Here is an 18,030-nt window from a genome sequence, read left to right as displayed (position 1 = left end):
TTATTTCCTTATGAATCATGTTGGGAGAGAAAAATCAGAACAAAAGAAAAAAACCGCAAGACAAAAATAAAATAAAAGTAAAAAAAGTGAACACAGCTTGTGTTGATTTACATTCAGTCTCCATAATTCTCTCTCTGGAAGTGGATGATGTTTTTCCATCCAAAGTTTATTGGTATTGCCTTGGATCACTAAACCGCTGAGAAGAGTCAAATCCTTCCCAGTTGATCATTGCATAATCTTGCTGTATAATGTATTCCTGCTTCTGCTTGTTTCACTCTGCATCAATTTATGTAAATCTTTCCAGGCCTTTCTCAAATCATCTTGTTTATCACTTTTTTTTAGAACAATAATATTCCATTACTTTCATATACTTATTCAGCCATTTCCCAATCCACTCATCTATTCATCTACTCATTTTCCAGTTCTTTGCCACCATAAAACAAGCTGTTACAAACATTTTTGCACATATGAGTCTTTTTTCCTTAATTTATTATCTCTTTGGAATACAGACCAAGTAGTGTCACTGCTGCATCAAAAAATATGCACAATTTTATAGCCCTTTGGGCATAATTCCAGATTGCTCTCCAGAATGGTTGGATCAGTTCACAACTCCATCAACAATGCATTAGTGTCTCAGTTTTCCCACATACCTTCAACATTTATCATTACCTTTTCCTGTCATCTTAGGCAATCTGAGAGCTATAAGGTGGTACCCCAGAGTTATTTTAATTTGCATTTCTCTAATCAATAGTGATTTAGAGCATTTTTTCATATGACTATAGATGGCTTTAATCTCATCATCTGAAAATTGTTCATATCCTTTGACCCATTTATCAATTGGGGAATGACTTGTATTCTTATAAATTTGATACACTTTTTATATAGTTTAGAAACGAGGCCTTTATCAGAAACATTGGCTGTATACATTTTTCCCAGCTTTGTGCTTCCCTTCTAATCTTGGTCGTGTCTTAAAATTACTTTGTCAAAGATCATGAGTGCTATTTTTTAATTCAGCTGAAACATAATAAATTCTGCTCCTACCCTTCATATTAACACTTTGTAAGTCTTTACAATTTGTATGCTTCTTATAAGCATAATCTTGTTCTAATCCATAATGTTCTCTTTTTTTCCCGTTTTGTAGGTGGATTTATAATTCAGTGCTATCATTGATGATTGTGTACTTCCCTACATTATTTGTTCCCTTTGTTTCCTGCCCCCTGTTAAAAAGAAAAGGTAGAAGAAGCAATGTGATCAACACTATCGATCTATTTCCATTAAACTGCTTCTCCTTTCTAACCCATAGCCAGACTTCAATTACCAGTTCCTACTCTTTCTTTTTTCCTTCCTCCTTCCTTTCTTCTTCCCTTCTCCTTTTATCTCTTCCCTTCTTTTTTTTCTTTCTTTCTGTTTCCTTTCCTTTTTTCTCCTCGCCTTTCCTTTTCTTTTTTTCTCTCTCCCCTTTTTCTTTTTCTTTCTTTCTGTTTCCTTTCCTTTTTTTCTCCTCGCCTTTCCTTTTCTTTTTTTCTCTCTCTCCTTTTTCTTTTTTCTTTATTTCTTTCTCTCTCTGACATTTTTATTTCTTCCTTTCTTCTCTTCCTCCCTTCTTCCTTCTTTTCTTTCTTTTTCCTTGCCTTTTTTTCTTTCACTCCCTTTTGCTCTCCCATCTTTTTTTTTCATTAAATCCTCCCTTTATGATCCACATTCAAAAATTCACATATTTTGTGTCATTATTCCTTTCTCATTTCTTCCCTCCCTTTTAAACCCATATATCCCCTTTCCTTGTCCTTACCTGTTACCCTGTAGAGTTTAATAGATTGTTATGCCAGACTTTTTGTGTTTGCATATAAGTGTATATGTTTGTATATATACATGCATATGTATGTATATGTTTACATATTTTATTTTCTGTGCTTGCATTTTCAAATGGACACAAATCTTCATTTGATTCAGATGAGAATGAGATTTATTTGTGACATTTTTTCTTTGTACAATTCCCCAACCTTCTTCCTCATTTGCTTCCCCAGTGAATATTCCTTTGTGCCAGGAAATAAACTTTCAAAAGAAAAACTTCTTTGGCATAGAAAACAAAGTTGCCAGAAAGGAGGAAAGATTCTCAATAACAGGGGAAAGAAGAGAAACAAAAGGAAAGAAAAATGTAATAAAATATATTTTTAAAAAAAGAAAAAAATATCATAAATTTAAGTAAGACTCCAAACAGAATTTTACAGGAACAGGGTAGAATATTGGAAATGAAAAAAAAAAAATAAAAGAGAAGAAAGGTTTTGGAAAAGTTACATCAAATTAATTTAAGCAAGACCAATCACAAAGACAAAAATATTAACTTAAAAGGAAGGAATAAAAACTACTAAAATATTAGAGAAGCAAACTGAAGAAAACACAAATATAATTCTCTAAATTTTATATATAAATGGACTAAATGAGCCAACACAATGAAAGAGAGGGGCAGAAAGTATAAACAAAACCATACAATCTGTTATTTACAAGGACATCTAAAAAGCATATACACATAGAATCAAAATAAAAGGCTAGATCAAAATTTACCATGTATCAGATGAGTCCAAAAAAGCAGGAGTTGCAATCATGCTAGCAAACAAAGCAAAAAATTTTTTAATCATAATTTCAATGGAGACAAATAAGGAAATTATATTATACTTAAGAAAAACAGATAATGTATCAATATCAATATTATACATATGTACCAAATGGCATACCATTATACACATTGGAAAAGTTAACTGAATTACAAAAATACCTACTAATACTGAAATAGACTGAGACTACTGTTACTTGCTCAGAGTTGGACAAATCTAGCAAAGGGAAACCAAAGGACAGAAATGGAACTACTCTGTGATAATTTAGACTAAAAAATTAATGACATTTTCTGAATGAGAATATTAAATATATACATATCTCTCAGCAATATACAATGCATTTACAAAAATAAACCATGTGCTAGGACACAGAAATTATCACTAAGTATACATCCTTCAATATCACTAATGCCATAAAAATAGATTGCAGTGTAGAGAGATCAAGTAAAAGACAGAGACCTAAATGGAGACTTAATAATGAAAGTCTGAACAATGAGAGGGTCAAAGAACAAATCACAGAAATAATTAATAACTATGTGAAGGACAATAATAATGATGAGACAACATACCAAAATTTCTGGGATACAGCTAAAGCAGTCCTCAGAGGAAAAATTATATCCCTAAAAACATAAGTTAACAAAATAGAAAAAATGAGGATTAATTGACTGAATATGTAAATTTTAAAATTAGAAAACCAACAAATAAGTAAATTGAAAATAAGTATAAGAGAAGAAATCTTCACAATTAGAGGAGAAATAGATAAATTAAACACCTGCACTGATAAATAAAACTGAAGTTTTTAGTTGTTTTTTAAAAGGCTAATAACAATGTTGACAAATGTTTAGGTGAATTGATCAAAAAGAAGAGGAAAATAAAATAAAATTAAAATGAACAAGGTTAAAATCACAACAAATAAAAAGAATTACTAAAATCTTTTATAAATAGTTATGTGCCTATAATCCTGAAAATTCAAAAGAAATAGAAAATTACCTACAGGACTATAAAATACCCAAATTAACTGAATACCAAGTAGAGATCTTTAATAATCCAATTTCAGGGAGGGGGACAGTCCAGTGAGCCTATCAAAACTTTTTTAAAATTTTGTTTTATTTTAATATTTTATTTTCCCCAATTATATGTAAAACAATTTTTTTACATTTGTTTTTAAAACTTTGAGTTCCAGATTCTCTTCCTTCCTCCCTACCCCAATCCCCACAGAGAAGGCATATGTGTAGTTATGCAAAACAGTTCCATAAAAGTCAAGTTGTGAAAGAAAACCTATATCTCCCCCCTTCCAAAAAAAAAAATTTAAAAAAAGCAAGAAAAAAACAAAAATATACTTCAGTCTGTATTCAGAAACAATCAGTTCTTTCTCTGGGCATGGAGAGCATTTTTCAACACAAGTCCTTCATAGTTGTCTTAGATTATTGTATTGCTGAGAATAGCAAAGTCATTCACAACTGATCATCTCAGAACATTACTATTACGTTGTACAAAGTACAATTTCACTTTGCTTGAGCTCATTGAAGACTTTCCAGGTTTTTCTGAGAGCATCCTGTTCATAATTTCTTATGGAATAATCATATTCCATCATAATCACTACCACAATTTATTCAACCATTCCCCGATAGATGGACATCCCCTGAATTTCCAATTCTTTGCCCTGAGAAAAAAGCTGCTAAAAATATTTTTGTATATGTAAGTCCTTTTCCTTTTTTTAAAATCTCCTTTGGAATTCATAGTGGTACTGTTAGGTCAAAGGATATGCATGATTTTAGAGTCCTTTTGACATAGTTCATATGTCATATGACACAGTTCACAGATCATTTATTGAGAATGGATCTTATATTGTGTAAATTTGACTCCATTCCTTAAACATTTGAAAAAGAGGCCTTCATCAAAGAAATGAGTTTCAAAATTATTCTCCCAATTACTATTGCTCACTGTATTTCCCCCCTCTTAATTCTTTTCTTTCTCCTTTCACCCTGATCCTGGATCAGACTTTTCAGTCTTTCCACTACTCCCTCCACCAATATGCTTTCTCTTCTATCACCTTCTTCCCTTCTTGTGTCCCCTTCTTCTCTTACTTTCTTGCAGGGTAAGATAGATTTTTTTTTGTTTGTTTTTTTTTGTTTTTGCTGAGGCAATTGGGGTTAAATGACTTGCCCAGAATCACACAGCTAGGAAGTCTTAAATGTCTGAGACCAGATTTGAACTCAGGACCTCCTGACTTCAGGGTTGGTGCTCTATCCACTGTGCCATGTAGATGCCCCATAAGATAGATTTCTATACCAATATTGAGTGTGTTTTTTATTTTCTCTTTGAGCCAGTTCTTCTTCCTCTTCTTCTCTTCCCCTCCATTGTAAAATCTTTTTGTAAAACTCTTTTTGGCAGATAATTTGCACCATTGCACCTCTCCTTTTCCCTTTATCCCAGTACATTCCTCTCTCACCCCTTAATTTTATTTATTTATTTTTAGATATTATCCCTTAATATTCAACTCATACCTGTGCCCTCTGTGTATACATACTCTTAACTGCCACAACAATGAGAAAGTTCTTATGAGTTAAAAGCATTATCCTCTCTGGGAGGAATGTAAACAGTTAAACCTTATTAAGTCCCTTATGATTTCATTGTTCTTATTATCTGCTTCTCTTACTTCTGATTATATGCTTCTCCTGAGTCCTCTATCTGAAAATCACATTTTCTATTCAGCTCTGGTCTTTTCATCACAAATGCTTGTAAGTCCTCTATTTCACTGAATATCTACCTCCCCTTTCCCCCTCCCCTGCAAAAGGATTATACTCATTTTTGCTGAGTAAATTATTCTTGGTTGTAATTCTAGCTCCATTGCACTTCAGAATATCATATTCCAAACCCTCCAATTCTTTAATGAAGAATCTGTTAAATCTTGTGTTATTAATCTTGTGTTATCCTGACTTTGGCTCCATTATACTTGAATTCTTTCTTTCTGGATGCCTGCAATATTTTCTCCTTGATCTGGAATTTGGCTATAACATTCCTGAGAGTTTTCATTTTGGGACCTTTTTCAGGAAGTGATCAGTAGATTTTTTTTTTTAACTTCTATTTTACCCTTTGGTTCTTAAATATCAGCACAGTTTTCCTTTTTAATTTCTTGAAAAATGATGTTTATATATTGGTCAACCTGCCATCTGGGGGAGGAAGGAAGGGAAAAATTGGAACAAAGAGTTTTGCAATTGTCAATGCTGAAAAACTACCCATGCATATATCTTGTAAATAAAAAGCTATAATAAAAATAATTTTAAAAAAAGAAAAAGAAAAAAGAAAAATTATGTTTAGCTTGGCTCTCTTCAACAATGAGATGATTCAAACCAGTTCCAATTGTTCAGCGTTGAAGAGAGCCATCTACACCCAGAGAGAGGATTGTAGGAATTGAGTATGGTTTACAACATAGCATTTTCACTTTTTTGTTGTTGTCTGCTTGCGTTTTATTTTGCTTCTCTTTTTTTCTTGCGCGGTACAATAATTATATAAATATTTATGCATATATTGGATTTAACATATATTTCTACCATGTTTGACATTTTAAAAAAGAAAAATTATGTCTAGGCTTTTTTTAAATCATGCTTTTCAGGTAAACCAATACTTTTAAGTTATTTCTCCTAGATCTATTTTCCAAGAAAGTTGTTTTTCCAGTGAGGTATTTCACATGGTTTTCTATTTTTTTCAGTCTTTCGATTTTTTTAAATTGTTTCTTGATTTCTTATTAGCTCAATTAGCTTCCATTAGCTCAATTCTAATTTTTAAGGAATTATTTTCCTCAATAAACTTTTATACATCCTTTCCCATTTGGCCATTTTTGCTTTTTAAAACGTTCTTCTCATCAACTTTTTGCATCTCCTTTTGCCTCACTCTCATTTCTTCCAATTTTTCCTCTATCTTTTTTACTTGATTTTCAAAATCCCTTTTGAGCTCTGCCATGACCTGAGACCAATTCTTATTTTTCTTGGAGGCTTTGTCTCAATGTGTGTTTTGATCTTCCTTGACACCACAGCAACTTTTAATGATCAGAATCTTTTTCTGTTGCTCTATGGAATCCAATCCAAATGCATGTTAAAATCTCCACAGTATGAAATGGTAATTAGACCCCAATCATAGAAACTTTGGGAGTAGATAAGATCAGGATTCATCTTCAGAGGATAATACTAATTAAAAAAAGCTTCTACCCCAAAGAGTAATGTGAAATAGAACTCCAAAAAGAATTCAAAAACCAAATGAGAAACATTGAGGAGAAACTAAAATATAGATAGATAGATAGATAGATATACATATAGGTATATAAACCACCCAAGAAAAACAAGATTATGGGGGGAAAAAGTTAACCAATTATAAAAGGAGATAAAGTCTCAAAGATGAAAATAATTCTTTGAAATTAGAATCAGGTAAGGGAAAGCCAGAAAAGGTATGAGAGATCAAGAAATAACAAAACAGATTATAAAAAATGAAAAATAGGACAGAATGTTTAACATTTTATAAGAAAAGCAAGAGATCTGGAGAACAGATCAAGAAAAAGAAAATTTAAGAATATTTGGACTGCCTGAAAGTTGTGATCAAAAAATAAAAAAACTTGATATAATAATGCAAGAAATAATCCAAGAGAAACAGGAGGGGAAAAGTAGAAATAGAAAAAAATTCAATTACCACCTCAATGAGATCCTTTGTGGAAAACACATAGGAATATTATTGCCAAATTTCAAAAAAACCCAGATCAAAGAGAAAATTTTTCAAAAAAACAAGAAAAAAAATTCAAATATGCTGGAACTACAGTTAGAATTGTACAGAACTTATCAGCAGCCACAATAAAAGACCACAGGTCCTAGAATTATATCTATTGACACTCAAAAGAACTATGTGGCCAAAGAGATCATTTCCAGCAAAAATATCCATAATATTGGATGAGAAAAAATGTATATTCAATGAACTTGCAGATTTTTCAAGACTTTCTATCAACCAAACAAAACTCAATAGAAAATTTAACATATAAGAGTCAATACCAAAGATCAATTTCAAGCAACTCAACATGACAAATTGCCTGTGCATGTGTGTGCGTGTGTGTGTGTGTTTTTAACATGGGAAATGTATACCATATGTTCAAGATTGACATCAGCAATAGGGTAGCTCAAAAGAAAGATTGGGGCAGAGTTTAGGTAAAAATAGTAATTATGTTATACAAAGGAACTGCAAAGGAAGAATAGACACAAAGTCGAGGGGGAGGAAGGCTCCTCGTTCAGAAAATCTACTCACATCAGAAATGGATTTAATAGGATAAACAAAGGGTATAGAATCCTCCAAAATCTATTAAAAAAAAATAAAATAAGTGGGTAGGGATGGGCAGATGGGGAAGCAAAAGAGAAGGGAAGAAGACAAGGGAGGTTAAGAAAAGGCAAATTAAGGAGCAGAATTAAAGCAAAGAGTCAGCAGGGATAGGAAAAGGGTGTGTGTGTGTATGTGTGTGTGTGTATATCCTTTCTTAACTACAGCCTGCTTGGGAGAGATGGGGATGATGAAAGGAGGAAAAAAGAATAAAGTAAAAAAGGTGCATGACAGAGAACAAAACAATAATTTATAAGGAAGTAAAGAAAAGATGGACACTCGTGAATATAATTTCTTCTAATATATATATATATTTTTTTTCTTGAGGCAATTAATTATTATATATTTTGAATCCTCCCTGATGTTTTGCTGGGCAAATAATGTTCTCTTTCTTTTTATTTTGTTTTGTCCCATTTCTGTTTTTCTTTTTCTTTATGCGGTTTTTTTTTTATTTAAAATGTGTATGGTAGACATTTTTCATATAGTCTTTCCAGTATGGATCAAACTCTTGTGAGATTAAAGATCTGTCCTAGAGAGTTCTGCAGTGTACTAGGGTATGACACACTTGGAATCACTATTCCAAACAGTATCCTGGTCTCTTCCTTCATAGTGGTAAATGTCTTTAACAAGCATACATTTATTTTCCTGTTTTGTGCTTTATTCCACATTTATTGTTAAAGGGTCACTGAACAGGGTTATTCCTATTGTTACATCACCTAAGGAAATTTTTACTATCTTGATGCCTAGATGAGAGACACCCTGTTGTTGTTATAAATGAGATATCATTTTGTTCTACTGATCAAATGCTGATTTTTTTAAATGAACAAATAATAAGCACAACAAGGCTTATATTTTCTGCATCTTTAGTTAATTGTGAAATGACAAAGATGTTGTGCATCATTTATTATTATTGTTATTTTGAGCTAGGCAATAAGGGTTTAATGACTTTCCCTGGGTCACACAGCTAGTAAGTGTCAAGTGTCTGAATCTAAATTTGAATTCAGGCCCTCCTGACTCCAGAGTTGGTGCTCTGACACTATACCACCTATCGATCCCACATGTTTATTATATTTGAAAGCCTACATGATTTCTACAAATACCATCAGGGAGAATGCCCTCAATTTGTACATAGATAAGTCACATAAAAAATTCTGTAAAGATAGGATTACAGCCATATTAGTTGGTAATCAGTAAATTTCTCTAAGGCTCCTTTTTTGGTATTTTTTCCACGACAGCAAAAGAGAAAGAAATTAAAGACATAAAGATAGGCTACGAGAAGAAAAACCTATCCTTATTTTCTGATGGCATAATGGCTTGTATAGAAAATCCTAGAAAAGCAGCAAAGAAAATAGAAACAATAACTTCAATAATGATGATGATGATGACGACAGTGATAATAGCTAGTATTCATATAGTGCTCTACGTTTTGCCAAGCACTTTACAAATATCATCTCATTTGATCATTACAACAATCCAGTAAGATAGATGTCATTTGTCTCAACCATTCTAGAGATGAGGAAACTGAGTCTACAAGTGACTCTCCTGGGGTCACACAGCTAGTAAGTGTTTAAGGGAAGATTTGAACTCGGGTTTTCCTGACTCCAAGTACAGCACCTAGCTATACTTCAAGTTTCTGATGCCACCCTTGAACAAAATAATATAGAAATCATTAATTTAGAAATCATTAATATAGAAATCATTAAAAAGTAGCATCTAGATGGTCCAGTGGATAGATTAGCTGAGTCTGTAATCAGAATTTCTCTTCCTGAGTTCAAATCTAGCCTCAAAAGTATACCAGATGTGTAACTCTGGGTAAATCACTTAAAACTTATTTGCCTCAGTTTCCTCATCTATAAATTGAGATGGAGAATGAAATGGCAAACCACTCCACTTTCTTTGCCAAGCAGACCCCAAATGGGATCACAAAAAGGCAGGCATTATTAAACAAATGAATTACAACTATATTACATACAAATTTTTTTAAAATTCAAGATAAATATGTCAAAATCAAAATTAAATGAACTTAGTAACTTAGCATTATGATGAACCCAGAAACAAAGTCCCTAGGAAATAATCTATTTGAAAAGAATGCTGGGGAAATTAGAAAGCAGTCTGACAGAAATTAGGTTTAGTCCAATATTTTGCATTCTATGCCATAGCATCTTGAAAATTGATAAGCAAAATGATCATTAAAAGTTATGTCATCAAAACAGAAGAAAACCAGATGAGATACTTTTATTAAATATCACCTTATACCTTATGAAATGATATGAAAATACCTTATCAATGATAAGGTTACTTAAATGATTGACAGACAAGTAGGTAAATAAGTGGGTAGATAGATAGATAAATAGATGGAGAGACAGACAGTTGATCAATAGATAGAAGAATAGCTGCATGGATATATAGATGAAAGATGAATAAAAAGACAGATAGATCAATTAGAAGGATAGACAGATTAGATAATAGATGGGTAGACACAAATAGATGGATGAATAGACATATGGATGGACAGACATACATAGATATCTATATATGCACACACATACAAACACACATATATATGTAGGTACAATTAGCGGAAATATACATGACCAAAAGTTTATTCCCCAATAGAAGCATATTTAGTCATGAAAGAATGTTCCAAATCACTAATAATCAGAGAAATGATTAGCCAAAGCTTAGAAATAAAGTAGCTATCTAAGTGATTTGGGCTTGGTTAAACTCCCTGCAGTACATGAATGTAAATGAAATATTGTGAAAAACAATAGTGAATACAATGGATTCAGAGAAGCATGGGAAGATATGAATTAATGCGAATTTAAATTAGCAAGAAAATATTTCACAAAATGATTCCAACAATAAAATAGCAATAACAACAACAAAATAATCAAACCCCAATTCTCTCAAATTATAAGAATCACACTTAGCCCAAACAAGATATTGCCAGAAAGCCCCACCCTCATTTCTTTGCAGAGGTTGGATATATCAGAATTTTGCAATATAGGTCTTTGAGGATAGAGACTGTCTTTGGCAAATTTATGATACCTAGTGCTTTTCACAATGGCTGGCACATGTTATTGCTCAATCATTTCAGTTGTGTTTGACTCATCATGACCACATTTGGAGTTGTCCTGGCAAAGATACTGTACTAATTTTGCCATTTCCTTTCCCAACTTATTTTACAGATGAAAAAACTGAGACAAACAATTCCTTGCCCAGGGTCATACAGCTGGTAAGTGTCTGAAGGCAGATTTGAACTCAAGAAGATGAGTCTTCCTGAACTCTGGGTCCAGAACTCTGTGCACTATGGCACCACCTAGCTGCCCTGCTTAGCACATAGCAGATGCTTTACAAAAGATTTATTGATTATTTTTCCTGAAGTGTTTTTCTCCTCTCTATTTTTCTATATTATAAGGGATGGTCTTGGAAAGGGGGAGAGAGGAGGAATGTTTTAGGAAAGTATAAATGACCAATATAATATTTTTAAAGTTCCTTGATGATCACATAACACATGCTATCAGATGACTTTCTCAAAATACTGGAGAATTTGTTGCAAAGTGAGATATAAAAACAATGCATTCGTCTGCTAGGGAGGTAGGGGGGTGGGGAGGGAAGGGGATAAACAGTCTCCTTGTTCTTGGAAACGGAGAGATTTGTTTCAACGGTGTGTGTTGATGGAAGGATTCCAATGGAAAAATTCCATTGGAATCATACTGAAAATGTTGTATTCCAATGAGCAAGGGTGAAGTTTGGAGAGAGGGGGTAAATGGAGGGTAAAGAGAGAAGAGGGAAAAGCTAACTTATAGCTTTAGAGCATGAAAAAGACCTAAAGGTCAGCTGGGTCAACCCATTCATTTTCCAGATTGGAAAGTCAGAAAATTTATTTGTGCAATTTTATAACAAAGGCAGCAAGTAGGTAGGAAAACTGAAAGTTGAACCTTGGTCAAGTGATCTTAAAATCAGTGATTTTTCTCCCTATCTTAATCCAACAAGCAAGCTGATCCTTCCTGTGGGTTAGGAAGGGTATATTCCCCATTATGAAACCAGAACACACCTTTTCTGCAATCCCCCTTCTTTCTTCACTGCTTGCTTTATAGAACAAAAAGGGTAGACTTTGTTGATAGAGTAGATCTTTGTATATGTTGTAAATGATGCTGGAACTTTCTTACATACACACACAAATACACATACATATCCCACTTCCTTCAATCAGCATCTTAAATCTCTTATTCAGACTAACTCATCTTTATCTATCAGTAAGGCAGTGTAGTTAGTAAGTGGAAAAAACCCAGGAGTAGGAGTTCACTCACTTGGTTATTTGTTGTTCAGTCACTCCCAACTTGTCGTGACCACATTTGGGCTTTTCTTGGCACAGACACTGGAGAGGTTGGCCATTTCCTTCTCCCGCTCATTTCACAGATGAGCAAACTGTGGCAAACAGGGTTAATTGATTCATCCAGTGTTGCACAGCTAGTATGTGTCTGAGAGCAGATTTGAACTCATGAAAATGACTTTTCCTGATTCTTAATCTTAGCTGCCTCACTCACCCAGTTATACAGCCAACTAACTGTGTGAACCTTATCTCCCTTAGTTTTCTAATCTGGAAGTATTTGAACAAAAATCTCAGCTGGAGCTGAAGAAGACTTTACAGGATACCTAAGCCATCTCTTAATTAACAGGTAGAATGCCAGTGCCAGAATCAAGAGGCCTCATCTTCCTGATTTCAAATATAGCCTCAGATAATTACTGAGCTGTGTGACTCTGGGCAAATCACTTAAACTTGCTTGCCTCAGTTTCCTCATCTGTAAAATAAGAGAAAGAAATGGCAAAGCAATCCAGTAGCTTTGCCAAAACTTAAAAATAAACAAACACACACAGGATCAAGAAAAGTTGGACACGACTGAAATAAGATTGACTGGAGTCACCAATCCAACAAGCTTTTCTCAGTTCTCAAGATCTTAGAGAGATCTGTGGGCATTTGGGAAACATTTGATTTTGTGTACTACAGGACATGGAAATCCTAACTACTCTAGTGATTCAGCTAACCTTTCTCCAATATGTTGCTACAATTCTACTCAGCTCCAGCCCCATCTCTCCAAACTGTGGTTCAATTCACCTGCTTTTATTAAGCACCTAATTATATGCTAGACTCTGAGCTAAACTCTGGGAATATAAAGTAGTCTAACTTTCAAGAAGTTTACTTTCTATCAGAAAGGACACCATAAATAATTTTAAATGGATATTATAAGTGGATAGAGCACCAGTCCTGAAGTCAAGTTTAAAAATACTGGAATTCAAATCCAATCTCTCATTTAACCCTATTGCTTCCCTGTTCCCGCCCTCCCCTCACCAAATCTACATAAAATAAAATTAAGGAAAAATTCTGAGGGAAGGATGCCAGTAGCTGGGGAAATTGAGAAAGGCTTCATGTACAAGTTGTCAAGAGCAGCTTTGAAGCAAAATAAGGCAGAGATGAGATAGAAATGCATTCCAAGCAGGGGAAAGTATGCAGATGGAGAGGTGAAAAGGCTAGGTTAGCTGGACCACAGAGTGTGGGGGAAGGAAAGTTTTGGATAATCAGATCAGAAAGGTAGATTGAGACTAAAAAAAGTTGATTAACTGTCTATATAGATTTCCATTTGAATATAAACTTAAACAGATCTTCAAATTAACTCTTTTATCTCCCTCTGCATCCATCTTTCCCCAAATTAGCTCCCCTTTAAAACAGCTCTGCTTCTGTCAGTAGTACTCTTACTTTCCCAGATTTTAATATATGCAGGTTTGAAATCTCAGATTAAAATTTTGTTCATTCTTCCCCTTTCATCTCCATATAGATATGCCATATCTTGACATTTTCTTTCCTTTTGAAATATTTCCATCTGCCCCTGATTCTCCCTAGTCACACCATCATCATTCACCACTTCATACTTAACTGCTTAGAAGGGATTTCTCTATTTCAGTCCACTCTACCTGCCCCCTATTGTGTTGTTTCTCATCCTTGTACCCCAAATTCCTAGCATAACATATTGAGGGATGTAGAGCAGCACAATGGCTTGAGTCAGAGAACCTGGGTTCAAATTCTTCTTTTAACATTTAGCATATATTAAGCATCTAATTATGTCTTAGACACTGCACTAAGCTATGGAAATATAAAGACCAAAATAAAGTAGCCTTTGCCTTCAAAGTGTTTACACTCTTATCAGTTTAGAAAGACAGTGTAAATAATTCAACATGGATGGGGCAGGTATGTGGGATATGTAATAGAGCAGCTGCTCTTAAGTCCTGAGGACCAGAATTCAAATATGATCTCAGACAGTAAGTACTGTGTGATCCTAGGCAAGTCACTTAACCCCAACTATTCCCTCCCAAGAAAAATTAAGTCTATAAAAAAATAAATGCAAGGCAAAATTTTGAGGGAAGGATGTTAGCAGCCGGGGAAATTGAGGCAAGTCATAACCTCCCTGGGACTCCCTTTATTCATTCTTAAGTTGAGAAAATTGGACTAGATAGTCTCTGAAGGTTTTATTGACCTTATTGATCCATGAACCATATTAATCCTATGAACATTTTTCTCTTACTCCCCAGGTGCACTTGAATTCCCTAAGGGGCAGAGTCCATCTACCCCAGAGCAGGGTATGGGTGGAGGATCACTGTCAGTGGGACTGCAATGTTATCTCTTAGAATCGCTTCTCCTGAGAGTAAACCCATAACCAAACCTCCCTTTTGTGTACTTACCTAAATCAAATGCAGACTGCCAACACAGAATGCTGAATGAAATAATCTCTTTGATGCAGTGCCCTGTTTTTAACAGAGTCATCAATCAGGAGCTAATGAAGCAGTCCCTGCCTGCCTGCCTTGCCCTGGGGCCCCCGGTTCCTTAGGATCACACAAACAAAAGAGACAAGTGTCCAACTCATGAGACATTTCCCCTGAAGCCCCACTCCCTTACATGTGCATCTACCTATAGATATATTTACAAATACCCAAGACAAAAATATTAAACCCTGCAGTCTCACTCACATATATGTACATCTACATCTATATTTACAAATACATGAGACATTCCCCCTGCAGTCCCACTCACAAACATGTGCATTTATATATAGATATATTTACAAATACACATGAGAACATTTCCCCCGCAGTTCTACTCACATACATGTGCATCTACATATAGATTACATGTTTGCAAATACACACGTGTATATATATAATGTGTGTGTATAGTTTGCAAACTTATGTGTTCACAAACACACAAGAAATTTCCCTCTGCATTCACTCACATATGCATCCACATATAAGTACAGTTTATAAGTTAGTGTTTATGTCTCTATACAGTGTATATTTGTATATGTGTCTATAGACATATACATGTGTTTATATATGTGTCTATATATGTATCTCTATAGACACACATATATGTTTGTGTTTTAAGTATGTGTACATATACACTATACATGTGTGTATGCATGTATATGAGGAGGGAGAAGTAACTGGGTGGCATTGTGGGTAGAATTCTGGGGCTAGAGCCAGGAAGACACGTCTTAATTAAGTGTGACACATCAATGTGACACTCAAGACACATCTGAGCTCAGATTTGGTCTCAGAAACTCACTAGCTGTGTGACCCTGGGCCAGTCACTTAGCCCTGTTTGCTCAGTTTCTTCATCTGTAAAATGAGCTGGAGAACAAAATGCCAAACTACCCCAGTATCTTTGCCAAGAACAGCCCCAAATGGAGTCACAAAGAGTCAGACTGGACTGAAAACCACTGAACAACAAATGCTTATATACCACACATAGGTGTTTATCTATACTTGCAACTCAAAAGATACACACATGCATATATGCACATTTATAGATGTATCTATAAATATGATTCTACAGAGACATGCTTAGACATGCAATTGCAAAGATAAAGATATCTCCCAGAAGAGAAAAATCCTTCTACCAATGCAGGTCAGCTACACATCTATGTGCAGTTACAAAATAAGTCACTCATTTAGAGAGCGTGAATTTATTATATCTATTTTAGTTTATCATTTTCTCTTTAAGTAACAGTTGGTCTCCATCATTTGAACAAGAGTTTTAACTCAAGAACCTGCTTTATACAGGGTAAATAAGTACCTACTGGGTACTAAGGGATTAAGAACTTTATTAGAGAATATGAGTTGAAAATAAAACCTTCTCCACTCCCAGCTGACCACTACCTTATGGATTTTGAAATCCATGCACTTTTCCCACCAAAACTGAGGTCTCTTTGAAGTCTATCTGAGGAAAACAATTTGAAAGTACAAACTAATTTTGAACATATGAAAATCAGGAGTTTGGTGCATGTATATGCACATGTGTTTCTTTGTACACTAACATGCATACTTAATACATATATATATATATATATATATATATACACATACAACAGATAGATGATATAGGTAGAGAGGGAAACCAGACTCCTCACTGTTTTCCAAGATTCCCGACTCTCCACAATCCAATCTAAATACATATACGTCTGTAGGCATGCGTGTACATTATTTGTGTATACTTTTACACAAATGTGTATTGTGTGTATACATATATAATCACAGATGTGTGTTCATAGACACACAAAAGTGTGTGCATATACATCTAGACACATACATGTATGTGTATAGCTATGTACATTTATGCATACACACACTTAAAAATACAAAGATATATTCACATACATATGTGTACAGAGCCTGGATTTACAATTTCATTAATAAAATTAACTTCCAAATGGGAAAAATGCTCTACATATCTGTCCAATTGAGAAAGAAAAGTCACTGATCTCCGGAGCCAGCCTTTCTTGGAAGCTGCCCCTAAACATGCTCTAGTTCAGAATCAGTTCAATCATCCAGCCCCAGGCTCCAGCTAGGCACAAACTTGCCCTGATCCAGGGTTACTCACCACTCATCAGGGGGTTTGCAAAGGCCTGGAGCTGGGGCTGGCCTCCAAAGCCCTGGGGCTTGCTGGTGCTCCCGTTGCCTCCCTGGCTGGCCATGGGCTCTGCTGGGCTGTGGAGCAGGGCAGGGTTCCCCTCCGGTGGCTCAGGAGAGTTCAAATTCCATCCTCCCCGCCACTCAAAGCTCAGGCGTGTGACTCATCTGTTGAGCACACAGGCTCTGCAGCAGGCTGGGGTTCGGTGCCAGCAGCAGCCGCAGCAGCAACAACAGCAGCAGCAGCAGCAGCAGCAGCCTGCCGGTAACCTGAGCACCCAGGTCCCAGGCTTACATCCACCTCCCCTGGCTACTTAGGGGCTGGCCCAAGCCCAGAGAGACCTCAGGACACCAAGCTCTTAGAGGAGCTGCTGATGTCACGTCCTTTTCCCAAACTGAGACCAATCAGTGAGAGGGCCTTGGAGGTTTATCAGGAAGGAAACTCACAGTTTGTAACTTTGGAGAGTGAGAGGGATGGGGGTGGGGGGGTGAGGGGGGAGATGGTAATGGGGAAAGAAACAGCTCAGAGGCTTGGGCTCAGGAGGCCTGGGGGCTGTGGAGGTCGCCTGCACTAGTCTTGTATATCACATCTCCCGGGTCACTTCTTGCCACAAATCAACCCAGTGGCCTCTCGAGACTCCCATCACTCACGCTCCCACCGAGGACAGAAAGAGCATGGTTTTCTCTGCCTTGAGTCTGTCAGAGCTGCTGGCACGCTCCGGTGCCCTAACTGCATGCTTCGGCCCTCAAGCACATGTGGTCCTCATTTTGCTGAGCTTCCCTATGGAAAAAAAGTTCTCCTTGTAAATGTGCTTCAAGAGGCCATGTTATGAAAAAAAAAAAAAAAAAAAAAAAGCTTTTTTTCTTCCCACCCCACCCCCCACCCCCACTCCCCCGAATTTTAAATTCAGCATGATTGCACTGGATCTCACAGCTCAGGGTTCCCTTTCTCTGCACTTTGTTGTGGTTGTTAGTTTATAAAAGAACTAAGTCAGGGCCTCTATCTTTCCCAGGCTGTTGTTTTTTTTTTCAATGCATATTATAGTTGGTTTTTTTTTTAAATACTCAAATGTGATTTCTCATTATGTGTTTTCTCACTTTT

General features: G+C 35.4%; 1 protein-coding gene across 11 annotated transcripts in view; it reads right to left on the bottom strand.

Moving 5' to 3' along the window:
- Positions 1 to 18,030, bottom strand: part of ASB9 (ankyrin repeat and SOCS box containing 9) — a 67,467-nt gene that overhangs the window by 43,906 nt on the left and 5,531 nt on the right. For 4 of the 11 annotated variants that reach the window (XM_031958971.1, XM_031958981.1, XM_031958973.1 and 1 more), the window contains exon 1: positions 16,900 to 17,573. The exons of 1 other annotated variant lie outside the window; for it this stretch is intronic. In XM_031958971.1, coding sequence (XP_031814831.1) covers positions 16,900 to 16,993 — 94 coding nt within the window. In that variant the 5' untranslated portion in view covers positions 16,994 to 17,573. 6 more of the 11 variants (XM_031958976.1, XM_031958982.1, XM_031958978.1 and 3 more) reach the window with 5 other exon arrangements.

This window comes from Sarcophilus harrisii, chromosome 3 (assembly GCF_902635505.1).
Source record: "Sarcophilus harrisii chromosome 3, mSarHar1.11, whole genome shotgun sequence".
NCBI lineage: Eukaryota > Metazoa > Chordata > Mammalia > Dasyuromorphia > Dasyuridae > Sarcophilus > Sarcophilus harrisii.
The sequence above is the reverse complement of the archived record's forward strand: the minus strand, read 5'-3'. Positions and strand labels throughout refer to the sequence as shown.